At 35.0% G+C, this 17,783-nt stretch overlaps 1 protein-coding gene across 4 annotated transcripts in view; it reads right to left on the bottom strand.

Annotated features, from left to right (window-relative positions):
* Positions 1 to 17,783, bottom strand: part of RPS6KC1 (ribosomal protein S6 kinase C1) — a 217,371-nt gene that overhangs the window by 67,711 nt on the left and 131,877 nt on the right. For all 4 annotated transcript variants that reach the window (XM_036825177.1, XM_036825167.1, XM_036825195.1 and 1 more), the window contains 2 exons: positions 16,875 to 16,990; positions 7,331 to 7,423 (listed from right to left, as the gene is read on the bottom strand). In XM_036825177.1, coding sequence (XP_036681072.1) covers positions 7,331 to 7,423; positions 16,875 to 16,990 — 209 coding nt within the window. The remainder of the gene's footprint in view (positions 1 to 7,330; positions 7,424 to 16,874; positions 16,991 to 17,783) is intronic.

Raw genomic sequence — 17,783 nt, forward strand, 5'->3', positions numbered from 1 at the left:
CTGGTTTGGTGGTGCTGAATTCTCTTAGCTGTTGCTCGTCTGTAAAGCTTTTGATTTCTCTATTGAATATGAATGATAACCTTGCTGGGTAATCTTGGTTGTAGGTTCTTTCCTTTCATCACTTTACCATGCCACTCCCTTCTGGTTTGTAGAGTTTCTGTTGAGAAATCAGCTGTTAACCTTATGCGAGTTTCCTTGTATGTTATTTGTCGTTTTTCCCTTGCTGCTTTCAATAATTTTTCCTTGTCTTTAATTTTTGCCAATTTGATTACTATGTGTCTTGGTGTGTTTCCCCTTGGGTTTATCCTGTATGGGACTCACTGCTCTTCCTGGACTTGGGTGGCTATTTCCTTTCCCATGTTAGGGAAGTTTTCGACTATAATCTCTTCAAATATTTTCTCAGGTCCTTTCTCTCTCTCTTCTCCTTCTGGGACCCCTATAATGCGAATGTTGTTGCGTTTAATGTTGTCCCAGAGGTCTCTTAGACTCTTAGGCTGTCTTCATTTCTTTTCATTCTTTTTTCTTTATTCTGTTCCACAGCAGTGAATTCCACCATTCTGTCTTCCAGGTCACTTATCCGTTCTTCTGCCTCCGTTATTCTGCTATTGATTCCTTCTAGTGTATTTTTCATTTCAGTTATTGTATTGTTCATCTCTGTTTGTTTGTTCTTCCATTCTTCTAGGTCTTTGTTAAACATTTCTTGCATCTTCTCGATCTTTGCCTCCATTCTTTTTCCGAGGTCCTGGATCATCTTCACTATCATTATTTTGAATTCTTTTTCTGGAAGGTTGCCTATCTCCACTTCATTTAGTTGTTTTTCTGGGGTTTAGCTTGTCCCTTTCAGTGGTACATAGCCCCTCTGCCTTTTTATCTTGTCTTTCTGTGCATGTGGTTTTTGTTCCACAGGCTGCAGGACTGTAGTTCTTCTTGCTTCTGCTGTCTGCCCTCTGGTGGATGAGGCTACCTAAGAGGCTTGTGCAAGTTCCCCTGATGGGAGGGACTGGTGGTGGGTAGGCTGACTCGAGATTGACTTTTTTATTCAGCATAATGCCCTTGAGATCCATCCGAGTTGATGTGTGTATCAGTAGTTCATTCCTTTGTATTGCTGAGTAATATTACGTGGTATTGATGCACCACAGTTTACTGTTCACTTATTGTAAGACATTTTGGTTGTTTCCAGTTTTGGGCTATTACAAATAAAGTTTTCTAATAGGTGTATAGTGATGCCTCATTGTGATCTTATTTTGCATTTCTCTAAGACAGGGTGATGTTGAACATCTTTTCATATGCTAATTTTGCCATCGTTTAATCTGGTGAAATGGCTTTTGTATCTTTTGTTAATTTTCTTGTTGTATTTTTTGGGTTTTTTTAATGGTGGCTTTCAAGAATTCTTTATAGATTCTAGCTGAGTCCTTGTCATATATGTGGTTTTGCAAAATAATTTCTCCTAGTCTGTAGCTTGTCTTTTCATTCTCTTAATGGGTTTCCACAGACCAAAAGTTTTAATCTTGATAAAGTCAACTTATCAATTTTTCCTTTTATGAATCATGCTTTCAGTGTCACGTCTAAAACCTCTATAAACCAAGGCTTAGCTACTGAAGATTTTTTCCTCTGTTTACTTTGAGAAGTTACATAGTTTCACATTTCATATTTAAATGTATGATCCATTTTGAGCTAATTTTTGTATAACATATGAGGTATAAGTTAAGGTTCATTTTTTTGCCAATAGACAATCAACTGTTCCAGCATATTATTTAAAAAGATGATTCTTCCTACAAGGTCTGCTTTTGTACCTTTGTGAAAAGTCAGCTGGCCGCATTTGTGGGGCTATTACTGCATTCTCTATTCTACTCCATTGATTATGTGTCTCTCCTCTACCAATACTACACTGTCTTGATTCTATATAGCTATAAATGATCTTGAAATCAAGTAAAATTGTACCCACTTATTCTTTTTTCAAAGCTGTTTAGCTATTATAGTTCCTATACTTTTCCCATGTAAATTTTAAAGTAAGTGGCCTATGTATACAAAAAAAACTAGAATTGACAGAAATGTGTTAAAATTGTGTATAGATTTGAGGAGAATTTACATCATTTCCATCATTTCTATGTGGAGTCTTTCAAGCCAAAAAACATGGTACGTTTCTCCAATATTATTTAGACCTTTGATTTTTTTCATCAATGTTTTGTACTTTACAGCATAAAGTCTTGTACATATTTTGTTATATTAACACCTGAGTATTCAATATTTTTGCAGTGATTGAAATGATATTGTATTTTTAATTCCAGTTTCTATGTGTTCACTGTTAGTATATAGAAATATAACATTTTGTAAGCTGATATTTTATATCTTGCAACCTTGCTGAATTCACTTATTAGTTCTAGTTTTTTGATATTTTCCATGTTTCTATAATGTGTAGAATATCATGTCTCCTTCAAATAGAGTCAACTGTTTGCTTTCTTCCAATTCATATGCCTTTTATTTCTTTATCTTACCTAATAGTACTGTCTAGAACTTCCAGTACTATGTTTAATAGATGTGCTGGGGCTTCCCTGGTGGCGCAGTGGTTGGGAGTCTGCCTGCTAATGCAGGGGACGTGAGTTTGAGCCCTGGTCTGGGAGGATCCCACATGCCACGGAGCAACTAGGCCCGTGAGCCACAATTACTGAGCCTGCGCATCTGGAGCCTGTGCTCCACAACAATAGAGGCCGCGATAGTGAGAGGCCCGCGCACCGCGATGAAGAGTGGCCCCCCGCTTGCCACAACTAGAGGAAAGCCCTCGCACAGAACGAAGACCCACACAGCCAAAAAAAAAAAAAATTAATAATTAATTAAAAAAAAAAAAAAAAAAGATGTGCTAAGAATATGCCTTGTTCCCAACCTTAGGGTAAAGCATTCAGTCATTCATCATTAACTATGGTATAGCTGTGAAATTTTTATAGATATTCTTAACCAAGTTGAGGAAAGTTCCACTCTATTCCTAGTTTTTAGAGAGATTATTTTTTTAAATCATATATCGGTGTTGAATTTTTCAAACGTTTTTTTCTGCATCAATTGGTACACTCATACAATTTTTCCTCTTGTTAATGTGGATGGATTACACTGATTGATTTCAAACACTGAACCAACCTGGCATCCCTGAAATCAACCCCACTTGGTCATGGGACATAATTCCTTTTACATACTGCTGATTTCTATTTGCTAATATTTTGTTGAGGATTTTCTGTATCTATGAATATTTGGCCTATAATTTTCTTTTTTTGTACCGTCTTTGATTTTGGTATTAGGACAATATTAGCCTCATAAATGAACTGGGAACTGATCCACCTTCTTCCATTATCTGGAAAAGAATATATAGAATCAGTGTCAATTCTTTAAAATTTGGTAGAATTTCTCCAGTGAAACCAGTTGAGCCCCAAGATTTCATTTTAGGAATTTTTTTTTTTATTGTAAATTCAATTCCCTTAATAGTTATAGGGCTATTCAAATTATCCATTTCTTATTGGGTGATAGTCTACACTTTTCTATAAATTGGTGCATTTCATCTAAGTTATTAAATTTTTTCCCAATAGCAAGCCAACCCAAGAATTCTACCTAGCAAGCATCAGATAAAGTTGGGAAGCTATCTCAATTACAAAATGCCAAGGCACTTGAAGTAATAGTTTTAGGTTTACACTATGTGGCATCTCTTATAACAGTGACTTATAAAGCATCCCACTGAAGCTGTTTTTCAAGGAGTGGCAATGTATTTGGGCAATCCAACCATACCATCCTCACTGGTTAACCTTGTAAACACCATACACACACCACATGCAGAATGACTCTCCAGCTACACACAAACTAGAAGAGTTAACTGGATGTGAAGGGATCACATCTTGGTATTTTTACTCTGATGTTCAAGTCAGTGTTCCTCCTAGCCTTTTTTTTTTTTTTTTAACTCTGTTTAAAACTCAAAGAAGAGTAGCAAAAATAACAGAGTCCCATGTACCGTTCACCCAGCTTCTCCTGATGGTGACATCTTATATAGCTATAGCACAATATCAAAACCAGGAAACTGACATTAGTACATTACTAGATTATAGATTCCTTTATCCTTTTTATAGATAAGCTATATTATAGTGAACTTTCTCAGAAACTCTCCCAGCACTTGGGCATCCTATTAGCAATCAAACTACCAATCCAGACTTCTAATTCAACTGAAAACTACCTATATATAAACAATCCTTCTACACAAACATATACATACTCTATATATTCATACCTCACAGACAGAAACACAAAAGTTTGCATCCACACATGCACAAACTTATATGAAAACAATAGCAATCCCATCCTTCTTATCTGAGTACTGTATTTCACTAATTTCTACTTTCCCTAGCTATTACTACATGAAGACTATGTGTAAATGAGTCTGAGGGCTAAAAGAAATCTTTAAAAGTTATCTAACATAAAAATCCATCCAATGCTTGATTCCTTGTACAACATCCTCATCAATGATCCTTCAGCCTTTACTTGAGTATTTCTACTGACAAGCAACAAATAAGATATGAAGGAATCCAATCCACCTTTGGTCAATCCTAATTCTTGAAAGGTATCTCTAATCATTAGCCCAAAACTTAAAAATCTGTACTCATTTACTTCTAGTTGTATCCTTTGGGGGATATGAACAAAAAAGGCTTATCCCTCACTGCCTTTCTCCCAGGAAAGACAGATGCCCTATTTTGCCTAAGATGTCCTAGTTTGCATCTATTGCTCTGGCATACTTAATAACCCCTTTTACCCTCAAGATCTGAACAGAACATTATATATTCACTCTATCTTGTATAGCCCTCAAAAATATGAAGACCACACGTTTTTATTAGGTTAACCTCATTTTTCAGCTCTTCTTTGTATGATACAATTTTGAGGGCCTTCACTAGCCTTATCATTCTTGCTTCTGAATGCACACCAGCTTATTGATATTCCAAGAGCTTAAGTTCCTTGTCCCATATATATATTAATGAAAGATTTTCTAATCACAATTAAAGAACAGAAAGTCACTTACACCCCTTTGAATTCTAGACCAAGATACAGCATTGCAATTACTGTGCCTCTGGGTAAAGACATCTGAGTGTCTTGAACCATGATACTAGGTAGCAGTCTCACATTATACCAGTAGGTGTCACTCTATATATGATATATTTAAAGTTATTTAAGTCTCAATTTCATTCATTCAACAAATTTTTATTAAGCATCCATTATGTGCCAGGCATGATTCTAGGTGCTATGAGATTATAGAGGTGAACAAGACACGATCTTATTTTCATGGAGCTTACAGGTTAGATATTAACGAACAAATCTGCTTTATTTACTTTATATATAAAAGTCTATAAAATTCTATTCCTAGGGAAATTTTATTTTCCTGAGTTGTTAGATAATAACACTCAAAATAACTCATGAAGAACATATTAATGAAACAGAATCAGAGCGGTACAGGTGAGATTAATGTATCCAGTGTATTTTCTAGCTGTTTGAATTGATACAACGCTTCTCTTCCAAACTTCAAGTTTCTAAAACCCAAATTTTAGGTATCCCTCATTACAGTGGGGAGGAATTTATCTTAAAAAACAATTCAAAACTAACACAACATTGTAAAGCAATTATACTCCAATTAAAAAAAAATTCAACTTTTAAAAAAATCTACCTATTCATGTTTTTACAAAGGAGAGACTGGTATACAAATTTTTAAAGATTATTTGTAAAGCTTATTAATTCCCAAGTTCATATTTCCTTGTTTCTACTTAGAAAAGTTAAAACGTCCCCTTCTAAATACCAACATACCCCCCAGGTTAATAGAACAAAGACAGTAATGAATTATGCCTCAGCACAGAATTTAGGAATTCTTCCACTGTCAGCATCCTTATTTGGATACATGTGAGACTCACAGCTATTATCAGGACTTAAAGGTGACCTACTCATGATTAGAGCAGAGCAATGAAAGGTCACACTTTGTCAAAATAAACAGATCTAAGAGAAGGAGGAGACATTGTACATCAAAAAAGTATATTTGCCTGCACAGAAATCCAAGAACCTTTCATTAATCCAAGAACTATTTAATTGCTATTTTACTTCTCTGTATTCTCAAATAGAATGTTCTCTAAACTGGAAAGGCTAGGAAAAACATGGTTAAGGAAATATTTCAGGCTCAAAAGTCCTACTGCTTAGAATTCTTTAACTTCAAAATTCAGTCAAATAAATCTATTTGAGAAAAATGATGCTTATAAGAATTTAATAAGACCTGAGAGCTTCATGCAATATCCAACCTACTTATTTTGAAATACCTCAAACTCTTATTAGTTACTGTTCAAATTACCTGAAATATACTGCATATTGTTCAATTTTAGCATGGACTCACATGCATACTTTAGAACACAAGAAGTACTCAATGAACATGAAGTTATAAATAAACACTAAGGTGCTTCATAAAACATGGTTAACATAAAAAAGATTAATTTATACCTAATATTAAGGCATTTTCTTTCACTTTGAAAGGTAAAGTGGTGGTTGACCAAATATATGTAAAACACAGTTTACTGTGTATGATTTTTTAATTACATTTGTAAACTCTCTGACAGGCTCAGTACTGTTAATGTCTGGCATATCTGAGATGTCACCAAATTTGGGGAAACTCAATGGCAGAGACCTCTGTTATCGCAGTACTTTTATTCCAAATATAAAAATGTGTGTGTGCAAAAGGGGGTTTAGTGTATTGGAAAAAGCATAGCTTTTGGTGCCACAACGATCTACGTTTGAATTTCAGTACCACCCTAAATCACCCTAGCTATGTGATTTCTGGGCAAGTTACTTAAACTGTTCTAAGCATCGCTTTTCTACCAACATGCAAATAACAGGTTGGATAGGATTAATACATTGTTTATATTATATAAATGCCTAATACATGGTTTGATACATAGCAGGTACTCAAGAAATGGTATTTATTAGGAGAATGTCATTTTTTTTTTACCATTAGATTGACTATACCAGTTAATGTTGAACAACTACTGACTCACTAGTTTTTATAACTATAACAGGCTTATAAAACCAAACCCCTTACTAGATTGAATGCCAACAAATAAGCACCTTCTCCTTTAACACAAGTATATTTTGCATGACCTTACATGAATTGCTTAGATAAAAGCTTTTTCTCTTCTCTTTTGTTATTTTAAAGTGCAGATGCATTTGAGTCATTTTCTCCTTTTGTTTCATATCCTTAAGATCCAAAGCTTCAAAGACATAATGTCAGCATGCATCGATTTATGACTGAACTCTTGAAGAGACACTGAAGAATTACCTTGTCAATCACCCCAAGGACTCTGAAGGCCTTCAGCTCCTCGGCAGGGCTCCTTAGGTTCCAAGGGGGCCTTGAACTTAGTGATCCTGGAGGCTAATGGAAGATATCAAAGATTATACATCAATCAGGGAGGTGCTTGAAGGAAGACTGCCTGCTGAAGCAAATGCCAGGCCAAAGGAACTAAATTTATCATAAATCAGAGAATGGAAAGATGAAAGGAGGAAGTTTCTATTTGTCTGTAATGTAAAATAAAAAAATAATAAAATCAAAAATGAAGAAAATAAAAATTAAGAAAATAGTTGCAAGTAAATAAATCATAACATTGAAAACAAAATTTTTAAAAGAAAAATTAATGAGCTGATATAGTTTCCAGAGCAAAAATGCAATTCAGAACTGTACAGCTGTAATAAAACTTTGTAACAAATGGCTAACTGAGCCAACAATCAATCACAGCCTTATATTTACCCCAGAAGGCTCAAGAGTAATTTAGAAGGAGGAGACTAAAATAAATGTAACAATAGATAAACTTGGGGAGGGAAGGAATATAAGTCATTTTCTCTCATCATAAAACTATAGTCCTTTAATGTTACTTTATAAATATATACTAGGTATGTTAGGGATTGGCAAATTCAAGTTCAATCAGAATTGCCAATAACAGTGAAAAATTAAGAAACTCTGTCATATAACCAATAATTATTAGAACTGAGATTGTGTAAGCCTAGAAAAGAGATGATTTACAGAAGAAAGAAAATATTTTTTAATATTTGAACATCTGTGATGTGGAAAACTTAGTCTGTTCACCACAAAAAGGAGTCCAAAAAAGATCAGTGAATAAGGAAGGGATATTTCAGTACCACATACAATAAAAGAATAATCCTAACTTTCCATCCATTGGTCTTAGTTTTTCCCTATCAGTAAAGTAAAACATTAGACTAGATAAACTCTAAAGACATCTCCATTTGGCATTTACAACCAGAAAGCAATGCTTTATTAATCCTTATATTAAAATGGTGATGCTGCAAAGGATGACAGGACACAAAGCGCCTTATTATACCCTCAAAGCAGACCTTTTTGTTGTTAAAAAATCTGTTAGAATATATAGGAAACATTTATCACCCCCATGAGTAGACGATAAATATCCTGGTTAACCAAATGTCATGATTACCAGAGTTACTGAGTTACGTTTTTGATACTTCAAGTCCTAGTGCAGCTCAGCATCACTAGACAAGAAGCTCCTTGAGAACAGGAAGTATGCCTTATTCGTCTTTATATTCACAGTGCCTAGCATGTTGGTTAGAAGCAAAGAGAAAGAGCAGAAAAGAGAGGAAGGAGGAAGAGAGGAGGGTAACAAGTGAGGGAGGTTGCATAGACAAATTAGGTATCTTTTACAAACGGGGAAAACTGTCACTTTGTGAAATTTTCTAAAAGCAGCAATCCTAATTGCTTTCAAAATAATTTCTTTTTGTTTTTAGGTTTAGTAAGCAAATACTAACTTCAATATGCCTAAAGAGGTGGTATTTAATTTTTTTTTAAAAAGACAACTTTTTATTTTTTAAAGAGACTTAACTTGAGAATGCTGGTGACAGTGGCAACTGGACAGGATAATAATAATCTTTTCTTTCTTTTAAAGTACATTGCTCTTTTTTTATGTTTTTTTAAATTTATTTTATTTTACTTATTTATTTTTGGCTGTGTTGGGTCTTTGTTGCTGCGTGCGGGCTTTCTCTAGTTGCGGCGAGCAGGGGTTACTCTTCATTGCGGTGTGCGAGCTTCTCATTGCGGTGGCTTCTCTTGTTGCGGAGCACAGGCTCCAGGTGCGCGGGCTTCAGTAGTTGTGGCATGCAGGCTCAGTAGTTGTGGCTCGCGAGCTGTAGAGCTCAGGCTCAGTAGTTGTGGCGCATGGGCTTAGTTGCTCTGCAGCATGTGGGATCTTCCCGGACAATGACTTGAACCCGTGTCATCTGCATTGGCAGGTGGATTCTTAACCACTATGCCACGAGGGAAGCCCAATAATAATCTTTTTAAATCTATTTAATTTCTACTTCTAGGATATGTTTCCAAAAAATTCCTTTTTAATCTCACTTTATTAGGTGCTGAGCTAGATGACATAAAACAAAGATACATCTCTGCCTCCCTAAAATCCAAGGGGAATTTTTAAGGACAGAAAAACATTTAGCAGAGTATTTTAATAGACATATAACAGAAATAGTCTCTTCTCTCTTAGTCTATATTATTTTATCTTCATACCTCACACTGGCCTGAGTGTAGTACTTACAAGAAGTTATTATTATAATCCCCATTTTACAGATAAATAAAAGGAAGTTCAGAATGGTTGGGTGTTTACCGTCAGAAAGAGCAGTGAAAGATCCTAGGCTAGACCCCAACTCCTTACTCTATTGCTTGCAGTCCTTCTGCTACACAACACATTCTGATAATTAAGAATTCACCTCCCCCTACTCTATTACCAAGTAAGAAACCACTGCTTGTGATTTTGGTGAAAGGAATGATTAGGAAAAGTTATAGGAGGAAAAATAACACTTTAAGTGATAACTTATCCGTTACATTCATCTTTGAAAATACGGCCAAACACGTCCAACATCCCTATCTCCTACTTATCATCCCTCTTATTCAGTGATGTCATTGGATCTTTCAGTTTCCAAAGAAAGTTATCAGTTCACTTTAGCAATCCCAACAGCAAAGACAGCAAACCACAAAATCTCTACTGTGCCTTTCAATAAATTACTGTGTGCCCACTATGTGCATGATAACTGAAAGGGATATAAATCATCAAAAGACACCGTCCCAGGACTTCCCTGGTGGTCCAGCAGTTAAGACTCTGAGCTCCCAATGCAGGGGGCTCGGGCTCAATCCCTGGTCAGGGAACTAGATCCCGCATGCTGCAACTAAGAGTCCACATGCCACAACTAAGAGCCCGCATGCCGCAACTAAAGATCCCGCACGCCGCAACTAAAGATCCCGTATGCTGCAACTAAGACGTGGCACAGCCAAATAAATAAATATTAAAAAAAAAAAAGACATGGTCCCTAGCTTCAAGAAGTTTACAACTCACCTGAGGAGATAAGCCAAATACATGAAAAGTTAAGTAACAATAAGACATTTTTTAAAAACATAAGACAATAGAGATAAGTCACTAGTTTATCACATGTATGATAAACTGTGGTCTCAGAAAGAAGTGGAATCAAAGGGGATTTTAAATGTTATGTAGGAATTAGGTTAGGAAAGGATATTATACATAGGATTGGGGGAAAAAAAACTCTCTTGGTGGGGAAAAAAATGTTCAAATTGTAGAACAAAGGAAAATAAAATTGCACTTTTAAGGTTGGTCAGTTTTATTGACTTTAACAGGCCTTGAATGCCAGGGGAAAAAGTCTGGACTATGTTTTCCAGACTGTAGAAAACAAGTTTTTGTATGAGAAACAACCCAACAAAAACAGTGATTTAGTAAGGTTACTTTTGCAAAGACAGGAATGGTGAAATTGTAATGGGGAAAGACCAAAGGCGAAGTGATCATTCAAGTTCTCTTTCTACTTTAACCATCTATAAAAGTTTAAGATCAGAGAAATGAACAAAGAAAGATCATGAAATAAAACCATCAATAAAAAATCCTGTATTTCTGATATGCAGTGTTTAAATTGGGTAGAATCCCTATAGATCTATTCCTTTTTTAGATGGCAAAAGGAAACATAAATCCACAGAATTTTAAGAAAAGAAAGAGACCGAGATCAAGTCCAACATTTTTTTTTTTCAGATGAGAAAACTGAAAAGCAGCAAGGTTAAGCAATTTGTCTAAGATGACAAAACTAGGTAATAGATAAGAGGGGATTAAATCTTACTTATAAAATAATATAACATTGTTTAGGAAAACTTCAGCCACTGCTATTGGGGCAGGGTGGGGTGGAAATATTTCTAGGCAACATGGCTGATTTCCTTAAAGAAAAAAGTGAAAATTTCACTTATTTGTATTGGCTACTATATCAGAAGATGCCTAGAGAAACAAGGAGTTTAAAACTTAAATACAGAGGGTGAGGAGAAGGGAAAGGCAAGAATATATGATAATCCAACAACCTTCAAAACCAAAGATGGCAAGTATATATATCACTCAACTGCTCAAGCCAATGGCAGACTCTATTAGTCCCACACTCTGTCTTGCAATACAGCCACTACCAGTGGACTAGAGTTAGCACACTAGTAAAACCTATTTACTATTTCTGTTCAACATTGTCTAAATGGTTAAGTGAACCTTACCTTTGTTTTCATTTTTGGGGTTTTTTAAAGCTGTTGTTTATCCTGCCCAGAGTCTCTTTCACTCGGTATTATTACCTTTTCTCAATGAGAGCTATCTCAATTCCTACCAATCTGTTAGTGAGGTACTTTTCAAACTTTAACATGTATGCACATCAACTGAGGACCCTGTAAAAATGGAGATTCGGATTCAGTCAGTCTTTGGTGGAGCCTAAGATTCTGCATTTCCAAGAAGCTACCAGGTGATGCTGTGCTGCTGGTCCACCAACCACATGTGGAGTAGGGTTAGCTACTCATCCTTAAATAACCTGAGAGTAAGTCAGCATTATTTGGGAGGGAACAAGCAATCAAGGACAAAAGGAAAGCTCTACAAAGAACATATCAAGAATGCACGCTCTGAACCATGATAGCTAACTACACTAGTTTCTGAACTTGGCTTCATCTGTAGATTTTTGGCTTTGCCGAGACTTTCATTGGCAACCTATTAACCCTCAATACTCAGTTTCCTAAAAAAGTCTCTCTTACATCACATTTCAAGCACAACTCTTAACTGCAGTCCTATTACTGATTTGGAATGCACCTGATTTCTATCTTTGCTTTGCCCATGTCTCACTAAGGGTGACACAACACTCATTTTAAAATATTTGCTAAAGAAGAATTGAGAAATACCAATAATACCAGTAAACAAAATGCACAACAGAGAAATATTTTCAACATTATAGCAACTATACTCAAAATCCACAAAATATTCAGGAAAGCCATACATTCTACAGTTGTCCCTCAGTATACACAGGGGATTGGTTCCAGGATCCCCACGAATACCAAAATCTGCAGATGCTCAAGTCCCTTATTTAAAATGGTGTAGTATTTACATAGAACCTACACACATCCTCCCATATACTTTAAGTCATCTCTAAACTACTTATAATACCTAATGCAATGTAAATGCTATGTCAATAGTTGACAACAGGTGCCAAATTCAAGTTTTGTTTCTTAGAACTTTCTAGAATTTTGTCTCCCCAAATATTTTCCATCTGCAGTTGGTTTAATCCACAAACGTGGAACCCATGGGTACAGAGGGCCAATTGTATTTTCATTCGTACCTTGTAATTGCAAACAAAAAAAGGTATTCGTGCTTTAAAAGCTACACAATCCTTTATGTCCTAAACTTAGACCATTTACTGTCTTTTTCTAAATTTCATTGATCTTAAGTTTTAAATGCCTAGAGCTAAAAATAGCAAATAAGCTATTTCAAGTCTTTTCCAGAGAAATCCCCTCTAATACCAATTCTTAAATCATTCAAAGTCACCAACAATTTAAAAAAAAAAAAAGGAAAAGAAATCCATGTCCTTTAGTTAAAACTGCACCTTTAGTTCAAATAAAGCTCATTTCCTTTTTTTCTCAGACTTGCTCCTTAAGTTTCCTTGGAGCCTTTTAGCAATGAAGTAATGACGAAAAGAAAGAGTAGGAGAGTACTTTTGCTCCTTTCTGTCCTTTTTTGAAAAGGATATTATCACCAACGACGGGGAAATTTGGAACTTTTTTATTTACCACATAAGAGTCTCAAATAAACTCAATGAAGCAAAAGCTTGAACTACCACAGAAAACTCAGGTAAAGTGAGTCATGACCTAGACTGCACCAAAGGGAAAAACAGTAATCAACAAAAAATTTCAAACCCAAAAAGGATTCCTTTATTTTCTTAATCAACCAGACAAGAAAAGAAATATTTGCACATGTATTCAAGAAAGAAATAATATCTGCTCTGCACAGAATTTAAGATTTGCTAAAAATCATTTATATCATTCTCTCATTGTGTTGGTTGAAATTATTGCCCAAAGATGGTTAAAGAAGAGAAATAATAAATTCACCAAGCTCATCCAGAACCTCTAGAAGACATTTAAGTTAAATTACAGATAAAAAATAATCAACCATATCTCTGACCCAAATAAGGGCCAGATTTAATAGAGTAAAATACAAAAGTGAAAATAAAAAGCAAATCCTTACCCTAAAAGAAAAACATCTTGCTCTATCAAGAAAAACTCTTCTCTAACCTCTTTGCCTAAGAACTGAAAAAAAATCCTAGCATATCAGATCTGATTCACTAGGTACCCTTTTTTAACCCTTCCTGATACAAGTTTCCATTATTCTACATGGCTCTTACAATCCTCTCTAACTTTTGTTTCCTCAATTACGTACATATTTTGGGTCCTCAATTATGCTTTAGGGTTTGCAAGAGCAGAGACTGTGCCATATCTTTAATATAACTCCAAAGTATATCTAGTTTGATACTATATACACGCAGAGTCATAACAGATGCTTAATGAATTTATATAAATCTAATACAATCAGTTTTCCTATACTAGATCTCTTTTGTTTTATTTTCATTTGAAGCTATGCTTGAAGGAAAATTCTGACTGCTATACTTCATGGTTCCTTTCTCCAAGTCAAAAGCTATACAGCAGGCTTTATATATTTATTTGCCTAATAAGTTATTGCTCCATAAAATGATTGTGGGGAACTGTAACAGCGGATGCATAAATAGGGAGTTTGAATGAGTAAGTATAAGTAGAACATTCAAAGTTAACATTAATAGAAAGAACAGAATACTGCTGATTTTAACTCCCTAAAACTTTTAGAATACGGTTATCCCTTGAATAACACGGGGTTGGGGTGCCAACCCTGCCCACAGTTGAAAATCCTAATATAACTTATAGTAGCCCTCTGTATCCACAATTCCTCCTGTATCCATGGATTCAACCAACTTCAGATTGTGTAGTACTGCAGTATTTACTGCTGAAAGAAATCCACATGTAAGTGAACCCACACTGTTCAAACCCATGTTGTTAAAGGATCAATTGTATTTATATACAAGATGGATTTAGTAAAAGTTCATAGAGGCGCATCCTATTTAATGCATTTATGAGTATCCCCAAAAATGGATGGAGAATATACACATCAGGATAGCACACAGGGTAGGCTGCCAACTCCACAGAAAATAAGAATTAGATTCAAAGTAATGGTTAGACAAATATTCCATTTAAAAATGATAAAATTCAGGGACTTCCCTGGTGGCGAAGTGGTTAAGAATCCGCCTGCCAATGCAGGGGACATGGGTTAGATCCCTGATCTGGGAAGATCCCACATGCCGGGAGCAACTAAGCCCGTGTGCCACAACTACTGAGCCCGCATGCCACAACTACTGAAGCCCGCGCACCTAGAGCCCGTGCTCCGCAACAAGAGAAGCCACTGCAAGGAGAAGCCCGCGCACCACAACAAAAAGTAACGCGCGCTCGCCGCAGCTAGAGAAAACCCATGTGCAGCGACAAAGACCCAACGCAGCCAAAAATAAATATATAAAAAATAAATAAATTTATTTTAAAAAAAGATAAAATAAAAAGATAAAACTTAATCCTGCCATTTGCAAAATGAATGGACCTAGAGGGTATGAGGCTAAGTGTCAGGGAAAAACTTTATTGTATGATTCCACTTACATGTGGAATCTAAAAGACAAAACAAATGAATAAACATAACAAAACAGAAACAGACTCATAAATACAGAGAACAGACTGGTGGTTGCCAGAGCAGGTAGGAGGTGTGAGTGAAATAGGTGAGGGAGATTAAGAGGTACAAACTTCCAGTTACAAAGTAAATAAGTCAGCGTAAGGAATATAGTCAATAGTATTGTAATAACTTTATATGGTAACAGATGATAACTAGACTTATCATGGTGATTATTTTGTAACATATAAACATATTGAATCACTATATTGTACACCTGAAACTAATATAATATTATAAGTCAATTATACTTCAATAAAAATAGTTTTTAATTTTAAAAATTAAAAATAAAATTCAATAGTGAAGCATTAAAGGAAATAATATAATTGAAACAACGATGAAAGAAAACAGGAAAAGATTAGCAAACAGAATACAGAGAGTCACAGTAATTAACAATCTGAAAATGAGTCAGTAGCTATCTTACTTATATACATTTATTATGTTAGAACAAGTAACAAAAGTATATTACTTCCAAGTTGGAATATATGTTTTTGTTCTAAGAAGATTGGCCAAATGCTTAACAACAAAATTTCTTATACTAATAAGTACAGTTCTGATAACTGTATATTTTAAAAGGTCACACAGAAAGTGAAAAGGGCTCAGAAAAGCAGCAAAAAAAGTTTTAGTTGTCCAATGAACCAAGATTAAATAATGGGCTATTTTTAAACTAGAAAATTGAGACATTTTATAATTTTCAGAAAGTATAAAAAGCATTTAAAAATGTGGGAAAAGGTATATAAAGCAATATATGAGGGGAGATGAAAAATAGGGCTAATGCTTATTAAGCTAGTCTTAAAAGCTTGGCTTATAGGCTGGTCTTTTTATGAGGTAGGCACTTGAATGTTTACGTGTGTGTGTGTGTGCGCGTGCATCCACATATGAGTGATTTTTTTTTAACTCATTTAATCCTAACTACAACCTAGCAAGGAATTACTATTATCCTCATTATTCAGATGTAGAAACTGAAGCTAAGAGGTGGAGTTAAGTATCTTGTCCAATCTTCCATGGCTTCAAGGGAAAGAGTTGAGACGTGAACAAGCCTGCCTGCCTCTTAGATCAATTAAGAAAATAAACACTTTCTCCCACCTCTAGAAGGTATAACTCTTAAATTGCATCAGAAAAAAAAACTTAGTTTCATATAAAGAAAAAAAGAAAAAAACAGAAAAATTTCTTCCAGAAATTTGCCAAATCCAGATGGACATAACATAAAAACAATAATGATAAACCAAAATGTCTCTAATGTTTTAAACATTCACCTGCTTTCCAGACAAAACTAGGTGTAGCCCCAAATAACCTAAATATCCCTGTTAGAATTATACCTTTATAATTCTAGGTGATCTATAGCTGCTACTTGTAGGACTTATGCTTAAATAATTAGTTTTAGCATGAATCAATGAACGGTGCAGGAATGGTAACAGAATCATAACTTAACTTTAAAATTTTCAAATAAAATTCAGTATAAATTGCTGTCATTCTACACACGGTGATATTAGGTATGGAGTAAAGAATAAAGGGCCGAGAAAGAGAAGGAGAAAGTGAGTCCCATTTTATTCCACTTTTGGTGGTTTGCTTTAATGCTTTTCTTCCCACCAACACCTTGTAAGAAAATCACTGATAAAATTCCAAAGACCAAAATGCTCAAACATTATAGTTAGAAATAAAACTGAGTGACAAAACAGCAAAAATGGCTAAAGAAAATACAAAATGAAACATAAGACATACCTGAGATACATCATCAAGTTGAGGCTTCACATAAAGGCTAGAGAGACTCTCTGCTCGCATGAGATATTCTGCGGTTCTTCTCTTCACAGCTTCTCGACGAGTAGGGCTTGACTCTCCTAAAAGGAATAAACAAAAGTCAGGACATGTGAAAAATAAATAAACTTTCTTTTATCCAAACTGTAACTTCCTTTTACCCAACTTACCACTTGTTCACACTTCTAACTGAAAAGAAAAGAGAAATCAAAATTGGAACAGACATCAAAGTTATTTAAATTCTGAAACGCCCCTATTTAAATATGTATAGAGAACTTGATGTATTTTATAAGAGGAGCCGATATATAAAGAACGTAATGTAAAAAGCTCTGTGGACAAGAGACTAGCCTAGTCCAAACAGTATACGGTTGTCCAACTCAACAAAGAGGACTAAATGCAAGAGACATTTAATAAAAGCTGTGACATGGATGTGATAGGCTATAAAAGTACCACCAAACTGGAGAATAAAATTATTTAGGGTAACTCTAAATTCACTCTGATTTTTGTAAGCATCAGGGTTTATTCATTAATAACAAATAGTCACCCACCTTACAACTGAAAACAATAATGTGATTTAAATTCTTGTAATATATTATGTGAAAGTGAACAAGGATCATTTACCCTGTCTGGCTCTCAGTTTCCCTAAGGAAAGGGTATTCAAAGTGGCCTCTAAGAACTCAAGATCTCAAAAAGGAGGTGTTACACTCCTGGATCTCTCCTCTCCAGAGTGGGATGATCCTATGCTTTTACCCATCTTATATATATACTTGACTATAATATAACATTTCATTTGAAGAAAGGATTCCATGGCTGAAAGTCAAAAAGTCTGAAACCACTGTACTATATGATGTCTAAGGTTCCTTTCACAAATAATAT

This window comes from Balaenoptera musculus, chromosome 1 (assembly GCF_009873245.2).
Source record: "Balaenoptera musculus isolate JJ_BM4_2016_0621 chromosome 1, mBalMus1.pri.v3, whole genome shotgun sequence".
Taxonomy (NCBI): Eukaryota; Metazoa; Chordata; class Mammalia; order Artiodactyla; family Balaenopteridae; genus Balaenoptera; species Balaenoptera musculus.